Source organism: Juglans regia, chromosome 3, assembly GCF_001411555.2.
Source record: "Juglans regia cultivar Chandler chromosome 3, Walnut 2.0, whole genome shotgun sequence".
Lineage (NCBI taxonomy): Eukaryota > Viridiplantae > Streptophyta > Magnoliopsida > Fagales > Juglandaceae > Juglans > Juglans regia.
The window spans coordinates 9862852-9883911 of record NC_049903.1 but is presented as its reverse complement, the minus strand read 5'-3'; the positions used below and the strand labels follow the sequence as shown (position 1 = coordinate 9883911).

Below are 21060 nucleotides of genomic sequence, written 5' to 3'. Positions count from 1 at the left end.
AGATAATTAACAAAGGCAGGACAAGATTTTGAGAGCATACTAAGTAACGATAATTGAAAATTCCCTTAGATTATAACAACAGAACCGAAATGCCAGCCATCATGGCAAAGACATGCATGCGCTCAATTCAATTGCTAGAAAAATATAGAGATACATGCAGGGAAGACAATTTTATTTCAGAAGCAGGCCACCATAATTATCTGGCCTCTTCAGTAATATTATTCAGATACCAGAGTAAATGAACAAATAACTTCATAAACATACATCAATGGAGGCGATTTTATTTGGACCTCTACACAGAAAGATGAGGAAAAAACAAAAAAGATGGTGTATTACATAAGCACATAATAATCTTGTATCTAGCTAACAACGTTCAAATACAAAATTTGTAGCAAAAAAGAAATCAGTTCTCTATCAAAACTGGATCCCTCCACGAATGCACTTCCCCAGAACAATCTGAGGCACCCGACATATGGAGAGACAAAGTTGGGAAGTCTCAACGATATACAGGAATCAGAAGTCAGGGCAACAAAAGTTTTCACCAATTGTGCAACTGAGAAGTAATGCTTTTTACCACCGGATGATATTCTGTGTGCACGAATCTCTTAGCTTTTTCTGAGCCAGGTTTCTCGAGCCACTCATCATATAAGCTTTTCACAAGGGGGTTCTTGAAAGGATCAGCAACTCGAACCTGAATGGTTTTGAAGTATAAACATATAAAAAACATAGAAGCATAACCAAGAAAATGAAAAGTTCCAAGGCAAAAGTAAAATAATATTAACAATGGCATGAGGTTAAGGAACGTAGAAATGTTAATAAGTGTGCTTTAATCACCATAGCATCTGAAGCATCATTGCTCATGTCTATGTGCTCAAGATGAAATAGATATATTTGCGGGGAAATGATCCCACTTAGGACACCATTATCTAAAACACCCCCTTGCTTACAGATCTTCAACTTCCACAGGTTATTAGCAGTGATCACGCATCAATAAGGTTGTTCAGGGGTGATGATAACATAACAATCAACACCTGGCTAATCTTGGGTATGTAAAGTCAATGATGCAAATCAATGATTCAACAAGGCTTGGATATGAAATCCAAACAGGTAAGGATCAGAGACAACAGTAGATGGTTTCACTAAGGGCAGGTTTGGTAACCAAAACAAAACACAAAATTCTCATCTCATCTCATTTCATCATTACACATTTTTCAAATCTCTATACAAAATATAATAAACAATTCAACTTTTTCAAATCCCAATACACATTTTTCAAATCCTAAAACAATAATAATATTAAAACATAATATTTTAAACTTCAAAACAAAACACAAAATTCTCATCTCACCCCCCAAACCTGCCCTAAATAATAAACTATGACATACTAAAACATTTGACTCTTGGCTTACAATAAGTAGAGTCTAGCAGCACCAGAAAATCATTTAAACTACTTCCAAAACTCCAAATAAATACTCACATTCTCCATATAAGCAGCTTCTAATAACTGAATCAATTCCTTTGGAGATTGGCCAGGCTTTGGCTTGATTTGACCTCCACCATTCAGGCAACCTATTTAAATATATCAAAGAACAAATTTCATATAAAAATCAGATAAAAAGTATTAAGCCTAAAACCAGACAATGTTGAAAATAAATTGGCAGTGGAGAAAAAGAACACACCTGCAGGACATGCCATGATCTCCAGGAAATGGTAATCACATTTTCCACTTTTAATTCTCCTGACAACATTTTGCAGGTTCCGGAAGCCATAGCACAATGCAAATTTCAGAACAGTTTTCCCCTTGACCTGCATTAATGGCATCATATCTCACATATAACGAGCAGAAAAATGCAGATACATGATCCATGTAAGAATTTTACATCTATGCAGTAGTCCAGTAGGGCATAAAAAGATGCACAACAAGCAGAAACGGTTAACCAAAATAGAAAGTCTAAAGCATTTGGAGCAATGTGAAAAATTTATGGCCTCCAAAAGAGAGTGTGTCAAGACCATTGAGAATTCAAAGTGAAACTAGATTCATACAATTGAAAAGCACCACTAGTTGGCTGTTCAAATTCTAAAGCCCATGTCCTGTTAAAATGTTTTGGTTATTTATATCAGTGATTGAACAACTTAATTTCTGACATTGACCTATCCATACTCCTGAAGCTATATTAATAAATGCGACAGGACTAGGCTTACTTCCAGAGTCACTTCTTGGAAATCTGAATTTCTAATAATTCTGAAGTCCAGAGGACCATCGATTTCTCTACCGAAGAGTGTTTTAGCAGCATATCGAAAGATTGTTTCTGCATAACCTCCAGAGCTTCCATGAACCCCATAAAGATGCCCTTCTTCATTAACATTAGTCAGCCTGCAGGAAATCACAAGAAATTAGATGCAAAATGACTCTATGACACAAGGGAATCTTTAGAGGGATAACGCTGTTCTTACATTCTATCTACTGGAGATTCTTCTAAAGCTTTAAAATCCACTGCCTGTAACTGCAAACACTCACCCCAGAGACTTAAAAGAAAGCTGTTGTTTAGGAATATATATGACAATGAAAGTGCATAGTCTCACCTGTATCAATTCTAAAACTTCCCCCGAGGTTAATACAGAGTCTACCTCAGTAGAGCTAGGACCATTTTCATGACTTTCACCTTGAGATTCCACTTGAAATACAAAGTCCTCCCTGGCAGCCTCAAGCTTCTTATCATAACAGGGCATTACAGTTACATGGTAAACATTGTCTGGCCTGATGAGTAAATTATTAAGCAATCGAGTCATAATCCAGAACAACCACATCTAGTTTGAATAAAAAACATTAGCACATTAGTTCCAAAAGAAGAAAAAGAGGCAATATAATTCTCTCCTTGACACTTGCAGAAAAATTATGAACCTTAACACAAAATGAGGGACATGAATATGAGAATAAGTCTGCAATTTTCTTTTTCTTTTTTCTTTTTCTAATCAGTAAAACTTTTATTGATTGAACTAGGCAAATGACATGCGTTTGCAACTTTATTTTCTTTTCAAGATTGGTTAAGGTGTGGAGAGGGGGAGAAGGAAAGTGTTGGAGATATTGAGAAATAGATATCGTCTTCAGTGAAGGGAGTTTGCATGGTCCCCTTAATATGATGATATTAGATCTGCTCAAGCCTGGATGCTACTCCATCAGAAACTAAAAAACAACTGTAAGAATACATATACGGCCGATCTTATTATAAGTTTATCACACCCTAATTTAAAATTTCATAATCAGCCTATATTATTCCTAGAGATATGAGAGCCTCAAAATAGTTAAAAGTAAGGCTTACATTTAAACTTATAAAAAAGAAAAAAATCTTATAAAACTACAACTCTGAAAGCAGATACGCTTCAAATGAAAATTATTATCCAAATATAGGAATGATATAACATTTTACACAATATTTTACCTAAGACCCAATTCTTGGCATACATGATGCTTAACAATAGATCCAATTGTCTGCTGGGGGCTCTTCACTGAAGAAACATAAGGTAGAATATAGGATCCAAGTTGCTTTTCAGCATAGCATATCCAACCTGCAAATAGGAAGACCTTAACACTTCACATAACACATCATAAGAACAATCAGATGAGTTGTATCACCCCCTAACGAATTGGAAAGCCTGTGTCCTAGACTTTGTCCTGTCTCAGCTGTCTACACAACCACATATCTATTAACATATCTGGCACATTCTTGATGAAACTGACATGGTATTTCAAAATATTCGGCCCTCCCCCCCGGAAAAAAAATAATTGTGTACATGTCTATATGCGGGGTATTTCTTTTGACAATAGCATTTTGTCAAAATGCACAATTACAATAGCATTTTGACATATGACATGTATACCTGGACAAGCTGATGAAATCATGGGTAGCGATGATTGACATCTTTCATCATCCATCAATTGGCTTTGTCTGTACCTCATGATGAATTCGTTACAAGATTCAATAAGAGTTAAGTCTCGACTGCAACTTGTATCAAAGACTGCCTTTACTCCCAAGGACTTAAAAAATGTTGTGAGTTTCTTGAAAACCTGAAAATTGAAAAGAGAACTTTGGCTGTTAGAAGTGACTGTTGATATGCACTTACATGCATATGAAAACAGGACTAGACTTTCAACACAACAAAGTAAAATGGAAATCCCCCACTTTGTAAATTTACCCTCATCCATGAGAAGGGTACAAGGAAAGAAGGAAAAACACACCAAAAATAATTTACGACATTTCAGTCTCACCTGTAAAGGAGTGATGCCAAAATGAACTGCAAGGGATGCTCTTGACTGAGGAGAAACTGAAATAATGATAGCCTTCCCTTTTTTAACATTAGAAAGAAACTCATCCAAACTTTGTTTCTCCAGCATAACTGTCTCGGCTGATGTTACACAACCACTGCATGGTGAAATGAAATCATAAACATTAAGCCTTCAATTCTTTTTATTTTTATTCTACTTTTCTGTGGGTTAGGAGGAATGAGGAGAATCTGTCAAAACCATGCAAATCTACTACCTTAGAGATATCACATTCTACATCATGTAACCACAGCCCATATTGTGGCGACATACAAGGACCTAATATGGGCATCCAAAGCATCCTAATCTCTAAGAAGAGTCTGTTATAAAATTACTCTCACGAACAGGTTGGCAATTGGCCCCCTTACATTTTTTGAATCAGCACTATGGAACCTACATATACTCATCAAGCCCACAATTTGCTTAATATTTTCCAAGTATTTCGTTTTCTGGACATTTATAAGACTCTTTTTTAAAAGACTATTACCAACATGTCTGGCAAAAAAGTTGAGAAAATTAAGCCAAGTTTATTCATTCTTACAGTATGTACAATTGTGGCAACAGTTAAATTCAATAGCAATGTTATAAAAACCCCTTCCTTTTATATAAAAATACTGCAAGGTAAAATCACAAAACCTCCAGGAGAAACAACAGTTCTACCATTCCACTTGGATGAGTCATGAACACCCAAAATTGGTGAACATACAAAAATCATTGTGATAGTTGCATATATTGAATTGAAACATAACAAACATGCCTGCAAGCAACAAAATCATTGTAAGCCTTCTGGGTAAGGCCCAAAGCTTATTCAGGGCTTAAAAAAAATGCTATAATAAAATATATTAAACCAATGAGAGAGATAGGGAGATGAATTACCTGCATGCTAAGCAGTCCTTGAGTGAAATTTTGACTGGGTCTGTTTGCAATTGCTTGTTAGAAGTTGAAACCTTCACCAAAGATTGAAAAATAATACATTATCGAACCCAAAAAAGAAACTTCAAAAGTAATCGTTTACTTTAGAAAAACCTCAATCACTAATACCGTGCTTCTCTAAAGTCCCATATCCATTCAACCAAAAAAGGCCCCAAAAGCAAAAGAAAAACAGTAATTGCACATTCGAAAGTAAATTAGATTAGTAAAAGAAGCAAAGTTTGAAGAGAAGACTAAAAAATTGTGAAAATTGGAGGAAAATACCTCAGCTTTATCAGGCTTGGATGCGTTGGACTTAAGGCCCTTAAGAGACACTATGCATGCCTGGGACGGTGCGATGAAATCGCTAAGATCTCCGATCCGAAGCGTAGCCGAGAATTTCTCCGACATCTCCGTTGACTACTTTGGAAAAAGGCCGAAAGCTCAAGGAGTTGGAGAGATAGAGGGAGAAAGAAAGAGGGAAAGGATGGGTTCAGGAAGAGGCGGTGAAATTAGGTACCAGAAACTGAAACATAAGAGGCAGCGCTTACTATTCTTGTGAGGGGAATGTTCACATGTGAACCGAAAGGAAACTGAATGGTTTGCGCAACCAATGAGATGCAAGACTTCTGTGGAGAATGAAAGTCAATTTGATTTTTACAATATAATTTACTGTTTTGTTGCATTTGTCAGCCGCTATGGCATGTGTCGGCCATGGCCCACCTTCTCACGCTTTAACATTAACTGATGACTAATGTGATTTATATTAGGTAGGATTTCTTTTATTTATACTTAGGTCTGGTCGGTCTTGGTAGAGGGTTTTGGACCGGATCATTTTTTCGATCTACCAACAAGTTTCGACTGAATCGGACCGCTTTGGTTCAATCTTATCGGTAGAGATGTAATCAATTCGATTTGGTTTGATTTTAGATAAAATTTAAGATCAAATCGATTTGCATCAATTTTTTATTTTTAAAAATAGATTACGTTCCGATTATTCTCGTAAATCTGTACTTTCAATTTTATCAGTTCAGTCTGATTTTCCAATTTAATAAAGAGGCAATTTGTCATAAAAAAATCTATTTATAGAAAAAAAAAAACTACTTTACAAAAATCTATTGTATTAAAAATCTGCTATAAAAAAAATTGTTTATAAAAATCTGCTTTATAGAAAAATATGTCATGTAAATGAAATAGAAAAAATCTGCTTTATAGAAAATGAAATAAAAAGAATCTGCTTTAAAAACTGTAAAGAAAAACCTGCAATAAAAAAAATAATTTAAAATATATAATATATAATATATAATATATCAAACCGGTCCAGTCCGTTTCTAAAAAGTATAGAACTGGAACCAGATTGGTACCGGCCGATTTTAAAACTACGAGAACAGATCCTAGACCGGACCCTGATTTTTCGGAACGGATCCTAGACCAGACCTGATTTTTCGGTTTTCCAATTTATTTGTACACCCCTACAGGCTACTTATGGGGATTACACGGTCCGAGTCATTTTTTTTCTAAAGTTTTGACAAAATATTATATAAAACGATTAAAAGAAAAAAAAAAAGCAATGCTAACTGTATTCATAAAAAAACTTAAATATCCACGTAGCCTTATCATATGTACACCACTTTCATTTCAAAATAAATAAAACATAAGAAAAGAAAAAAACCATGAAAAGCCATGTGGATATATAAGTTTTTTGTAAATACATTTAGCATTCACAAAAAAGGTTAAGTGAAAGATATAATCTAAGATGTCTAACTAAGTATATAGTTAACTAATTAAATATTTTAATTAAGTATAATAAATTAATAATGTTAATAGTATCTGTACTATAAATAATTAATAGTTAATACATTGTCTTAAAATTCTTAACCTTTAATTTTTAAATTTAAGCATAAATAATTAAATTAGAAGAGAATTAAATAATTACTTATAATTAGTTAAAATAAAATTACATGATTAGTTTCTTTTAATTTATATAACTACTTAAGAAATCATAAAATATCATATAAAAAATTATTCAAAAACTTATTTGGTCGTCCAGGGTGAAAAAATCATACCCTGAGACAGGATCGAAAATTTAAGTTATTTACTTTTGAACCAAGACGGATCGGTTCTTTAATCGGTCCGATCTGGACTTGCGAACTCCAGTTAGATTCAGGCATGATACACTTTTTAATTATTGGGAGAGCCCAAGTACTCTCTTTCGGATTCAGGAAACAGCTCTCAAAGATCTTTTTTCCTTTTGGAAGATACAGGAGCGAAACAATCAACCGTCCAGATCGAAACCGGTCAATTTTCTCTATCTTAAGAAAAAAGAGAAAATCTTACACTCCCAGTTATGATAAATAGTTAAAAGATTTGAATCTTATAAATAAAATCTTGTCACAATACTAGTGTAAAATGATTGCCGACTAACCCAATGTTGAAGCTCTCTTCGGCATAAAGAGTAAGCAGGCCTAATTTTCTCGTCTTTATATTATTAAATTGAGTAAAGATCATGAGTGCAGTCTGGGCAATCAACACGAGGCTTGATTGCTGGTTGCTCAGAGTATTATGGCATAGGCATCAGCATGATGGCGGAAGTAAAAACTCTTGTAGATTGAAGCAAAAACATGGTAAAAAGCCCTTGCAGACTGGAAGCAAGCAAGCTAAGGGAAGATTGGGATTAAATCAAATTGCTGTCAAACCGTGTAGGTATCTCATTGAACCTTGTTTACATAGAAATAAAGATAGATGCTAATTGCAAAAAGTCTTTCCATCTCTCTTTGCAATTTTCTGAAGCAACTATTAGAGTAACCTCCTAAGTGAAATAGAAGTACAATCTCAGATAATTATCGTTACTTGTAAAACAAGCAAATATCTAAATTTGTGAGAATTTTATTCCGCTTGAGATAATTTAAATTAAAACATATTAAAAAATTATCACTTATAATTAAAGAATATCGTGGTCAAACACTTAGAGAATGAGAATATAATATTCAATCAAGCTTAAATGAAAAAACGAGTGGAAAAACAAGTCAAGTCGAGCTAATTTATGTGTAGTGTGTGGTATATGAATGATTAGTAACAAATTTTTTAACCAAGTTAGGTAAGTTCTATACCCATGCTCTTTAACCCATGTGCATACTACATGGCACATGGAATACCCATTTACTAACATAATAAAATTAAAATCATGTCATTTTCTTGTAAAAAGCAAAAAAAGGAAACTCTTTATTTAACCTATTTTTTACTTAATGTACTTGGTGAGGGAGTTTCGCATAATAGATAAGATGAATCATTGTCTCAAATTCGGGATACAAACTTCTTTAATTCTTTGTTTATTCTACATGGTCGGTCCCCTTAGGCTAGAGACGTACATCAAATGTACTGACAAGTGACAATATTATATATCAAACATTTAATGTTGTCTTTTTCATTAGAAGTTGTACATTTTATCCTCAAAAATATCAAAATTGACACATTGAAAGCTATAAGATAAAGGCAACATCATAATAAAAACGCAACGCTCAATATGTTTGCAAAGCTAGTTGAATATGCGACCAATTCCACATCACATCCACAATTGAAATTAGTTAGCTTTCCTTCTCTGCAGCTGGCTCACACATCAGCACTGTTATTCCATAGTAAATGCTAAACTTGAATTTTTATTCTTTGATTGGCTATTGCCCAATTCAGTACACTAACACATACATATTCACTTACATATTTGGGGTTTGAATGAACCAAAGGTCCAAAACACAGGCAAGTTTTATGGAAATCCACAGCCTAAAGTTATTGCTGCATGCATTGGAGGAGAGTCCCAAAGGCCTCCAAGTTACAAAACCATATTGGACAAGATCCAAAAGCGTGATAGGCAGGTCAATTTACTTACTTACATCATTGGGTTTTCAAAACCTACCACCTAGCGCTGCTCTTGCCCTTGTTCCCACCTCCATACAAGCGGAAGACACTGAAAGCAGAGATGCAAGACAAGGCCACCATGCTAAGGCTAACTATTACTGCACTCGCTACCCCTTCTCCAACTTGGTTACAAAACTTCCCATACATATTGCATAACTTCATCCACTGCAGTTCTGGCAGTCCCAACTTCGAAATCGCCGCTGATTGTGCCGAAGCCGCCACTGCAGCCACGGTCATGTATGCCATTACCTGCCCAAACAAGTAGTCACTGATGAAATGCAATAATAAGAACACATGTATCTTGCACTTCTTCCGGTGGCATGAATCCAAAAATGATCCCTCCAATCTGGAATGGACAATTTAACTACATGTACCGCATCAATAAACAAAGCCGCATTTATCATAGCTCTACTTACATGTTCTCGACACATGGAATACTATGCAAATCATTTAATGAACATGTGAACCATCCTTCCCCACCTAGCAGCACGGGTCTTGACCAGGACCCCACTTGGACAACATCTATACCTTTGAAGTTATGAGCCCCAACCAAAAATACAGTTCTACAACCATTTACAGCATCACATTCCTGATTTACATCATGACTGAGTAATGAAATACTTGTGTGAAAATTGGACGATTTCAGGAGAAGGCCGTTCAGTAGGAAAGGTTTAAATTGTATTCTCTGACACCATTCAAGACCACATAGCACATGGATCCACCTATTATGAATAAAATTTGACATTTTAATTGGGATGCAGAGTACATCATAATTTGAAGGGTGAATTTGTTATAGAGAAGTTTGGTTTTAATATAGAAAATTAATTGATTTCATGAATAATATGCAAGTTTCCATTTATTATTACAAATGCGACAAAAGAAACATCTTCTTGATTCTAAGAATTAATGGACGGTTGTAATGGTGACAAAAAAAAAAAAAAAAAGGACACGTGCAGGGACACGGTCTCAGAGATAATGCAAACTATGCTTATGGTATTGCAAAATGGCACGCATGCAGCAAATATAAACAAACATAACAAAATTTATGGACCAAGTTTCTTTTTTGGGTATATAGCTACATGTAATGTTGTCAATATTTTATTGAGATCCAACACTAAACAGAACGTGACATTTGGCAAATCGTTAAGTACAATACGTCACTCCTACCATAAAGATCATAGATGGGTTTACTCATACTCTCAACAGGGGAAAAAGAAATAGCTAATCTCAGATTTCCTTATCAAACCAACCAAAGGCCATTGGAATTGTGCATATTTTCAATACTAAGCATGTCATTTATATTAACAAGTTAATAGGACGGATTAGCCCACCAATTATTGAGAGCCTATTTATAATACTTGTGTTAATATCTCAGGAACAAACAAAATCAGGGGCAGTGTCCTTCAGCTTTTCATACAAGCCATGGCCATGTGAAGAGTAGAAGGGCCATAAGAAGACTGGAATATGAAGTAATGTACCTGATCACCAGAGAAGATGGCCCAAGCCAAGGGCTTGCTGACCAGCACATTGCCTCTAACCATGCTCACAACACATCTCACCACTTGAACGAACGAATAGGCAGCAGCTATACAATTAGCTACCACCAAAAACCTACATGGACATATGCAGAATGCAAAATTGCTCACGAAATCAAGGGATGATTAGGACTATATTATGGTAACTCTAAAAGATTAACAGAGAGAGAGAGAGAGATAGGTATTTGAGAGATCTTACACAAGAACTTTCATGTCTGTAAATCTAGCTTTCTTCTGAATTGAGAAGATTTCTTTGACCTGGGAATCCGTCGCCACAAGAACAGCAGCAAGAACTCCCAGACCGCAAATCAAACACCTCAGAACCAACTCTGCCACCCGCACCCTCTTATCAATAAGCTTCACATTTGTGCCATAATACACTGGAACATTCCCGGGACTAACTCCAACACCCAAATAACTCATCCTTCCCAAGATTCACTCCCACTCAAAAGAGAAGATTAAGAGAGACCTCTGTAGGATTGTTCACAAACACCCATAAGAGAAACTCCAGTACTTAAATACTCGAACACAACTTCGTTTCCTATTTTTTTTTTTTTTTCTTTTCCTTTTTTTGAGCTCTTTAATATATATTTGGTGGTTGAGCTGAGTGCCAGCCAAGTGGTCAAAGTTGAAGAGCGTAGAAATGCATGACCTGCATAGACGGGCACCTCATCCTACACTTTAGTGGCATTTATTCTTCTGTATTTGTGCAACTCAAAGATTTATTTATTTTTCTGAATTTAGGGACTACTAGGTCGATTTGGAAAGTGATAGCCTGAGTGCTCTTCTTCTTTTTTCTAGGAAGAGGCAACAGTTGCTTGTCCCAAGGAAAAAGAGTCAGACAAGGTGAGGGGAGAGGTGGGGTTAAAGCTACTGTTCTCATTGAATGAAGATGGTGGGGGCAATTATGATGCCCCATTTGTTTTGCATACTGCACTTGGCATTCCCAGAAAGGACAAAACAAGAGAGTTTATCTCGACTATGTGTGAAAACATGTAATAGGTTTATTAGTTGCTTGCACGATGAAACAAAAAACATCAACAGAGGATGATTAAAGTGGGTCATTTTGGCGTTGATTTGCTGTTTGTGGCGGGGGCCATTCGGGGTTAGGTTTTGAAGTCACTCATCATGATCAAGCCATACGCTTTCTTAAACAGTGGTGAAGCGTAATCTGGTTGGGTGAGATCCTCCATCCCGTCGACGCCAAAACCCAAATCCAAAAGGTGATCTGTTTGCTTACGTGATTATTGCATACCACTTCCTTTTTATGGTTTTTTTTTTTTTGGGCACTTCCTTCCTTCATAGTTAATGAACTGGAAAATGATACTTCACTTCGACAACTTTAATGGCTCTTTCAGCAATTAATTATGGTCAGATATAATAAAATTGCTACTCTATAACAAATTATTTGTAATTATGTAATAAAATAATATTATTTTAGATTTGATGAGACAAATCATAATAAATACTGATTTCATTTTTTTCTAATTTTTTTTATTCATTATTCCTCTGCAGTAAACCTCTATAGTCTATAGTTATACGGCAGTTGCAGCTTGTTATTTCTTCTAATTACTTGATGGTATATATTTTATAATTTATATTTCAGATTTTTAAAACTGATATGTTATAGTCACAGTTATTAAAAACTGATAAGTCTCATTCTTGTTTATTATAAGGACCAATGATAATATAAAACAATATCATAAGATAATTTTGACGGTCGAATCGCTTATCGCACATTTTGATGGTTCAATTTTAATAGATTGAAGTGCAAAGTAGAAAATGCCAATAATTTGAGGGTATAAAAAAAAAAGAAACCATATGGGAATTGCATATGAGTAAATTACCGAGTCTATTGAGAGTGGGAATTGCAGCTTCCACGTAGTGTCGTAATTGGTGATGTCCGAAACAAAATGAAAATTGATAAATACCGACAAATTATTATTTTACAAAAATAAAATATTTTTATAAAAATGAGTAATATTTTTATAAAATATCGTATAAAAATAACATAATTTTACAATATATGTTAGGGCATGATTACTCACACAAAATATCCTCTCATCTCCCCATATTACTTTTTTGGCGTTGAGAAATGATATTTACAATCGTGAGTGTACAAGTGTCATGCAGTCACTTAAAAAAAAATATATATATAAAACTCACATAAAAAAAAAAAAAATTTTAATAATAAATCTCACACTTTTTTAAAATGACTATACAATATTTATACACTTTATAACTATATAGAACATTACTCTTTGGCATTATATACAGCGCTTTGTTCCACTGAATTGAACAAGTGCAAGATGGGGCGTGTATTGGGTTGACAGGTAGAGCAAGGGACCGATAGCCGCAATGGAAAATTCACAAAACTTTGGGGGGATTGGATGGGTCGCTCTCACTTCGGCCATAATTTTTGGATGAACCTAATTTGTATGTCACCATTACGGTAGTGTTACGTTTAGTGTGTCTCAGTACCGTACCATAACGTACAATGGAGCCTATTATATTTATAAAATGAAAATGCTACTCTTATTGCTTATTTTTATCGTTCTATTTTATTGTTGTGATTTTTAATTTTTTTTATTTAGTAATTAAGAAAATATTTTTTAATGATATTATAATTTTTTTATTTTTTTAAAAAATATTTAAAAGTGTTAAAAAATACATATAAAAAAAGTAAAAAAAAAAAATTTTACGTAACGGTAGCTCCTACCGCTCCCGCTGGGAGCTGGGAGCTGGGAGCGGTGGACGTAGCACGTCCCTTATAAAATAAGTTAAAAAAAAATATGATCGAATACTTTGGTTTGTAAGTTGATGTGGTAGGTCTTGTATTCGCACGACTACGTTTAGGAAATGAGAATACTTAAAAAGTGTTGAGAATGTTTATGAATAGTTATGAGTAGAGATTGAAGTGGGTTTGTAGGTCCCATTGAGAGTACTTTAAGTTGTTTGAATGTATGAATTATGTTGAGTTGTTGACTTTTAGATAGATAATTGAAAAAGGTATAGGTCCCATCAATGATTAATTTTTTTTAATGATGATTTTATTTATATATAATAGTGATAAATATTATAGTGATTTTATTTTTTATTTATATATAATAGTGATAAATATTATAGAATGTTTGTGAATAGTTATGAATAGAGATTGAAGTGAGTTTGTGAGTCCCATTGAGAATGTTTTGAGTTGTTTGGATGTATGAAATATGTTGAGTTGTTGACTTTTGGATAGATAATTGAAAAATGTGTGAGTCTCATCAATGATTTATTTTTTTTAATGATGATTTTATTTATATATAATAGTGATAAATATTATAGTAGAGAGACTTTGGAAAGACCTTGGTACGAAGATGATTCATTGTGTTTGGCATGTAGAGTATTTTCATCGGTACGAGAATACTTGAAAAGTGTTGAGATACTTTCGCTATCCAAACATTCTTATATTTTTATTAACAAGTGTACCTAGCTAGGTGTTTCTAAATGGGGAATGAATGATAGATTCGTACGTACGTCCTCATAGATTTTTTTATGAGAAAATATATTTGTAATTGTGAATTGTATAATTATTTTTAAAAAAATAAATAAAATATGGGATTTATATAAGAAAAATTTATTTTTTAATAGTGGACTCCACTCTTTTTTAAAGCGATTACATGTACGTATTTTACGATTGTATGTAAAATTATTCGTCTGAATTATTGTACTTGTTTATATTCATTCTATGATCATTTGCTTAATTAATTAATTTCTCTCTTCGATCGGAGAAGATAAAAGGAGGATTGTGGGGAAAAAAATGATAATCTTATATATAAATAATAATAATTAATTAATATATATGTCAAACTTTCTCTCAATAATGAACAAAAATATTAAATTGAAACGTGAAATTATTAATATATATAGGACCACAAGCACAAAACAAACAAATGCTATTAATTCGGGAATAAAATTTTGCAATATATAAGTTATATATTGCCAATCAATTATCATATATATCATAAAACCAACCTAACAAATATTATTATATATTAATTATATTATGAATCACCGCAAATTTTCGATGCTTTAATTTGATCATTCATCGTAGATACTCAAACTTGCACGAATTATGACCTGTCACCAAAGATAAAAGAAAAATATATTATCATGACATGATTTTCATTATACATTGACCAATTAATTAAAACCATGATTTATAACATATTATATAATGTCCATACGCAGATCAAATTAAATAATTCAGGAAATATTGCATATATATATATAGTTAATTAATTGGTAATTAATTCCACCTATATGTATGGGTAAATGGTCCTCATCCTGCATGCAACAAAAGGAGACAGAGAGAATTCATGTACCTCTTTAATTATGCACCAAAAGGAGACAAAAGCTAGATTTCATTCATTCAGAGGAAAATTAACTGTTGATGATGATCAGATAATAGTAGGCTGCATCTTACTTGGGTCAAGATCTGTGATCATTGCAGCAGCGTTGAAATAGCAAGTAGCTCCTTTGTTCTTGAACTTCTGGTAATAGTTGTTGAACGCAAAAGAGGCATGGTCCCTTATTGTATTTGGTAAGAAACAAGGCTGGTGTGCTGCTTGTATTTTGCTGCAGTCTGCACCTCCTTTTCCACAAGCCCAGTCCAGCGCCGTCTGCAGCTCGTCATCTGGGGTCTGCTCGTCAGCTATGCACCATTCCACATATTGCCCATCTATTAACAGTTTTAGGGGGACAAAAAAAAAAAAAAAAGAGTAAACAGATGAGTGTTAGATCATGATTTGCAATTTGATCATCATGTTATCTATGTGAGCTTTAAGACAAACTAATAATCTGCGATTAAAAGCTCAGTGCCACAAAACAATGACCCTTCCAATGTGGTAATTCATTGTATGCATGGCATAGATCATCAATCGAAAGGCAAGGATGATTAATTTACCAGATGTTTGAAGAGCAAGGATCAAAAGGAGATCAAGAACAAGAAGACTTTTCTGCAAAGCGGATGACATTGATGATCTTGATTTAGAAGTTGATGTAGGAGCTTAATTCAATCAATACCCGGAAGGGCTACTACACATACACAATATTACAACCAACAGTTAGTCCTATATTATACGATCGAGATCACTTCAACATCATGTGAGAAGTTCTCAGCTTTTAAAAAAGTAGATCAGATGCCATTCTATGTATGTTCCTTCGGTTTCACGTAAGCATTTTGGACTTTTCCTTCTTTTGAAACGCCCCCACTTACCCTCATATATAATTTGTGTATAGATTGTGAAAAGACAAAAAGAAATGGTTTATCATCAAATGATCACAGAATCTCTTCAGCTCGTTCTGACCTCACATGGAAACTATAATGGCTGAAACATATGTACTGGCATGTTCGGTGTTCCTGTGGCATTTAATTTATCACTGTAGTACTGAGTCTTGGTCTTGCAATTGATTTGGACTTTCGTACAAAAAGTTAAAAAGATGCTACACAAAACTATGATTTTCATAAAGCATCCGGCCGGCCGGCCAGATGACCCATCTGCCAAGGAAACTCATCCGGGAAAAAAAAGTAAGGGACTACGATTGTAATTGTTGTCTCTAACACTAGTGCATCTTGAATTTATCAAATATTGGAGGGTCGGTATGTATGACCAAATGGGCCTAGCAAGACCCAATGCCGGGCCCAGCCCTCTTTCTCAAAGGCATCATCTAGGCAAGTATGATTGATGTCCTTTCATACGAATCTAACATTTATGGCAAGAAAAAAAAAATTCATATAATGCAACAAGATCGAACTAGAAAGATACTCGACCAAAGAGATGTGACGAGTAGGACTTAAGTTGCATTAAAATGTAGCTATCAAGGTAAAGGCGCCCCTAGAGAATATCCACCGAACGATGGCTTTTGTTTGCTTGGCTGTAAAATATAAATAACCCAAGTTGTCGGTCTTTCCTTACTCTCCTACTTCCTAAGGCTTGATTTGATTTCACAAATATTTTAAATTATCTCATATTTAAATATAATTTAAATATAAATAATTTTCAATTTCAAAATTTGAAATTTATAACTTTTTTATCTAATCATTGTCTAATTATTAGAATTTTCTAAAACTTTCAAAGAAAATACAAAAACCAAGTCAATTTTTTTCAAATTTTAAAATAAAAATAATATTAAAAAATAATATTCTAACATCCTAATATTCTTGGTGGGCAGAACTCCCTGTACGGCTTCCTTCATGGTTGACTTCTTAGTGGTTAATACTCCCTCATTCTACAACATCATAATTGACAGACCTACCCTTAACAACCTAAGGGCGGTGATGTCGACTTACCACTTGAAGATGAAATTCTTGACCCCTTGAAGAGTGGGCAAAATTCAGGGAGAGCAAGTCCTGGCACAGGAGTGTTACGTGCAGGAATTGAAGTCAAGGGATGGCGGTGTACATGTAGTCCACAACCTGGACTATGGCCACGTTCTCCCGCCCCTGTCTGAACACACCACAACAAATGGAGAGATCTGAGATGAACACTCAAGAGTGGAGTCGAATGAGCCACTAGAGTTAATCCCTTTAAACCCAAGTCGCTTAAAAGCCACGACCAGGATTGACAGTGGAATGACACTCGAAATGAGGCGCACCATGCAGTAGCTTCTCATGGAACGACAAGATATCTTTGCCTGGAATCATGAGGACATGTCTGGAATCGACCCAGAGATCATGTAACACCACTTGAGCGTGGAACCAAAAGCCAAGGGTGTAAGGAGGAAACACCAAAACTTTAGCGCTGAGAAGAATACCGCCATCACCACAGAAGTCAAATCCACAGCGAGTCATTGCATGCTTAGCTTTATGGATGCCTACTCTGAGTACAACCAAATCCGTATGAACCCAGATGATGAGGAGAAGAATTCGTTCATCACTGATTGGGGATTATACTGTTACTTTGCCATGCCGTTTGGGTTAGAAAACACAGGGACCACCTACCATTGACTGTTCAACTGCATGTTCAATAATCAGATTGGGAGAAACATAGAGCTCTACATGGATGATTTGCTAGTCAAAAGTGGAGCTCCCGAGCAACACCTTGACGACCTTCGTGAAGCCTTTATAGTATTGAGGCAGTACCAGATGAAACTGAACCCCGCGAAGTGTGCTTTCGGTGTAGGCTTCGAAAAATTCTTGGGTTTTATGGTCAGAACGGGGGATAGAAGCTAACTCGGAGAAAGTGAAAGCCATACTCTGCATGGCCCCTCCTTGAAGCATAAATGAATTGCAGAAACGCATTAGATGGATAACAGCCATTAACAAGTTTCTGTCGAGGTCCATCAACAAGTGCCTACTATTTTTTAAGGTATTGCAGAAAGCGCGAGCATTAGATGACGAGTGCGACCAAGCATTCGAGGCTTTCAAGAAACATCTCACCAGCCCTCCGCTGCACAACCAACCCAGATGTGAAGAAACTTTGGTCCTGTATCTGTAAGTCTCCCCATAGGTGGCTTCCTCAGCCCTGGTACGAGACGAATAGAGGATCCAAAAGCCCGTGTACAACACCAGTCAGGCTTATCGAGGAGTAGAGGTTAGATACCCATGCATAGAGCAGCTTGCCCCTTAGTTGTGACCACTCGATGACTCCACTCGTATTCTTAGGCTCACCTAGTAAAGGTCTTCACCAAGATCCCTTGAAGAAAATCCTAAAAAGGCTGGACACCTCAGGCCACCTTACGAACTGGGTTGTGAAACTGAGCGAATTCAACATCGAGAACGCAACCCAAGATTTTGTTAAAGGGCAAGTGTTGGTAGATTTTATGGCAAAATTCACCGTCTTCCCCAACGAACATGCACCTACCGTGAAGTCCTGGTAGGTCTTCGTTGACGGCTTGTCCTGTCGGACTGGAGGGGTAGTATGGGTGCATGTTGTTACAAATGAGGGCGAAGAGCATGATTATGCTATTAAGTTAGCATTTAAAACCACGAACAATGAGGCAAAGTATGAGGCACTATTCTCTAGTCTGGTGATCGCCAGGTCTTTCGGCACCAAAGAAGTAGAGGTGCGAGCCAATTCTCAGGTAGAAGTCAATCAAGTACAAAGGGAGTTCGTTGTGAAGAGTGAAAAATTGAAGAAGTATCTAACTTTCATAGAAGACGAACGAGCCCACTTTAGATACTTTCATATCCAACAAATGCCAATAGTCGAGAATCAAAAGGTGGATAAATTGGCACGAGTGGAAGCTGAGCAAGAAGATTCTCCTCTACTAGAACAAATGGTGATTAGAACTATTGAGATACCCACCATGGGAATTGAAGTTGTAGAAGTAAAGCCGGGAGCTCTAGAATGGGTGTTGGATATTATCAAGTACATATATGCCAACGAGCTACTCGACAACAAATGAGAAACTAGAAAGATTAGGAATAGAGCAGCGCATTATACTCTACTCGAGGGGATCCTGTATAGAAGGGGGTACTCTACACCTCTCTTGAGGTGCGTCTCGTTCAAAGAAGTCTAATATGTGCTAGCAGAAGTACACGAGAGAATCTACGACAACCACTTTGGAGGAAAGATGCTTGTAGGCAAAGTAATGAGGGTGAGATACTATTGGCCTCGCGCCATCTAGGATGTTCAGGAGTACTTACGAAAATGTAGAAAATGCCAGGAATACTTCAAAGTGTCTGATTGCCCATTGAAGGAACTGACGCTAATCACTTCACCATGGCCTTTCGCTCAGTGGGCCCCCTCCCCCAGGCAAATGAGTGGTAAGATTTGTAGTAGTGGTGGTGGACTACTTTACTAACTGGGTAGAGGCCGAGGCGTTGACAACAATCACGACAAGCAACATCACTCATTTCTTATGGAAAACTGTCATCTGCAAATTTGACATCCCCTGTATCATCATATCGGATAATGAAAGACAATTTGACTCTGACCACTACCGAGATTGGTGTCAGGACTTGTGGATCAAATTTCAATACTCGTCTCCAGGACATCCTCAGTCTAACGAGCAGGTGAAGGCAACCAACAAGACACTGATGGGTATACTAAAAAAGAAGCTCAGCGACAGACACTGATGAGTTTTATGGACATACCAAATCACGATAAGGACCCCGGCGGGAGAAACACTATTCACTTACACTTATGGACATAAGGTGATGCCACCGGTCGAGGTCGGGATTCCTACCTACAGGGTGCCTCATTTCGAGCAAAACTCTAACAACAAACGACTAGAAGAACAACTTGACTTGTTGGAGGAGGTCAGGCTTGAAGTAGAAGTAAGGACAATAACAAGAGGAGATCAGAACGATGTTTCAAAAAATGGGTACGCCGAAGGGCATTCAAGATAGGGGACCTTGTGCTAAAACAGACGAGGAAAACTACTCGAGATGAAGGGAAACTAGGCCCTCGGTGGGAAGGCCCCTACGTGGTCATCGCCAACAATCACCCGAGCTCCTACTGGCTCTGAGACTCCTAAGGGAACGAGCAGTCACACCTTTGGAATGCCGAGCATCTACGAAAGTTTTATTGTTAAAAAAGTTTATGACTTGTAATTTATATTACCATGCCAACGGTGTAAACTCTATTAATGAAAGTGTGGATTTTTAGGAATAAATTACGTCTCGCCTAACCACATTTCGACTCCTTACTCCAGCCACATAATCTCAATCACCGACTACTTACCTCCCCGCAAGGCCCAAAGGGATGAGTGAGTTTCAACTGGCAGGAGCGGGCCAGCCTCGGTGCCTTATATTTACCTTCCTTGTAAGCGTCAATAGACAGGAGCGGGTTCAGTCCCAAATTGCTCGGTAACTTACCTCCCCGCAGGGCCCTAAAGGATGAAATATGTCTTAAGGCAATCTTACCCCTCCCTCGATGGAGAGCGGGTCCAGCCCCTTGGCTGCCCGGAAACTTACCCCAACCTCTGTCATACCGAAGAGTGGGACCATTACCAGCCTGGCCCAACACTTAACTTCCCTGTGATGTTAACGGGCGGGAGTAAGTCCAGTCTCAAACTGCCCGGCAACTTACCTTCCCATGAGGGTTAATAGGTGTGTAGGTAGCTCAACCTCCCTCACATGGGAGAGCGGGTCCAGCCTCTCAGCTGTCTGACAACTTATCCCAACTCTTATCATGGTAAAGAGCAGACCGGTTGCTTGGCTGTTTGACACTTACCTCATCGCGGGGCTCAAATAGATGAATTACGTCTAAAGACTACTTTATCCCTCTCGCGGTGGAGAGCGGGTCAGCTTTCGGCTGCTCGACATTTACCTCCATCGTGAGTGTTAATAAGCAGGAGCGAGTCCAGTCCCAAACTACCTGATAACTTACCTTCCTGCGGGGCCCTAAAGGGCGAGATGCGCCTTAAGCCCATCTTTTAACTCCCTCGACGGAGAGC

The 21060-nt window shown here is 36.5% G+C and overlaps 3 protein-coding genes across 6 annotated transcripts; all 3 read right to left on the bottom strand.

The window, feature by feature from the left end:
- Positions 1-145: 145 nt before the first annotated feature.
- LOC109013053 (protein NAR1-like) lies at positions 146-5790 on the bottom strand. Of its 3 annotated transcripts, XM_018994992.2 has the most exons (12): positions 5516-5764; positions 5198-5268; positions 4982-5078; positions 4268-4421; positions 3880-4066; positions 3441-3567; positions 2584-2758; positions 2455-2504; positions 2203-2374; positions 1680-1806; positions 1478-1569; positions 146-691 (listed from the first exon to the last, which is right to left on the bottom strand). In XM_018994992.2, exons 4-12 carry the CDS (start codon positions 4391-4393, stop codon positions 539-541), a joined length of 1209 nt encoding a protein of 402 aa, XP_018850537.1. In that variant the 5' UTR covers positions 4394-4421; positions 4982-5078; positions 5198-5268; positions 5516-5764; the 3' UTR covers positions 146-538. The 3 variants fall into 3 exon arrangements, with proteins under 3 accessions (XP_018850537.1, XP_018850536.1, XP_035544730.1); XM_018994991.2 differs by lacking the exon at positions 4982-5078 and having other exon boundaries at positions 5516-5790; XM_035688837.1 differs by lacking the exon at positions 4982-5078 and having other exon boundaries at positions 3880-4421; positions 5516-5765.
- A 3083-nt stretch (positions 5791-8873) lies between these two features.
- On the bottom strand, positions 8874-11326 carry LOC109013055 (CASP-like protein 2B1). The gene is made up of 3 exons (XM_035688024.1): positions 10877-11326; positions 10621-10753; positions 8874-9391 (listed from the first exon to the last, which is right to left on the bottom strand). The coding sequence occupies exons 1-3, from the start codon at positions 11098-11100 to the stop codon at positions 9137-9139; spliced, it is 612 nt and encodes a 203-aa protein (XP_035543917.1). The 5' UTR covers positions 11101-11326; the 3' UTR covers positions 8874-9136.
- A 3371-nt stretch (positions 11327-14697) lies between these two features.
- Positions 14698-15978, bottom strand: LOC109013057 (PLASMODESMATA CALLOSE-BINDING PROTEIN 5-like). Of its 2 annotated transcripts, XM_018994996.2 has the most exons (4): positions 15935-15978; positions 15623-15753; positions 15143-15397; positions 14698-14796 (listed from the first exon to the last, which is right to left on the bottom strand). In XM_018994996.2, the coding sequence occupies exons 2-4, from the start codon at positions 15690-15692 to the stop codon at positions 14762-14764; spliced, it is 360 nt and encodes a 119-aa protein (XP_018850541.1). In that variant the 5' UTR covers positions 15693-15753; positions 15935-15978; the 3' UTR covers positions 14698-14761. The 2 variants fall into 2 exon arrangements, with proteins under 2 accessions (XP_018850541.1, XP_018850540.1); XM_018994995.2 differs by lacking the exon at positions 15935-15978 and having other exon boundaries at positions 14699-14796; positions 15623-15824.
- Positions 15979-21060: the final 5082 nt, after the last annotated feature.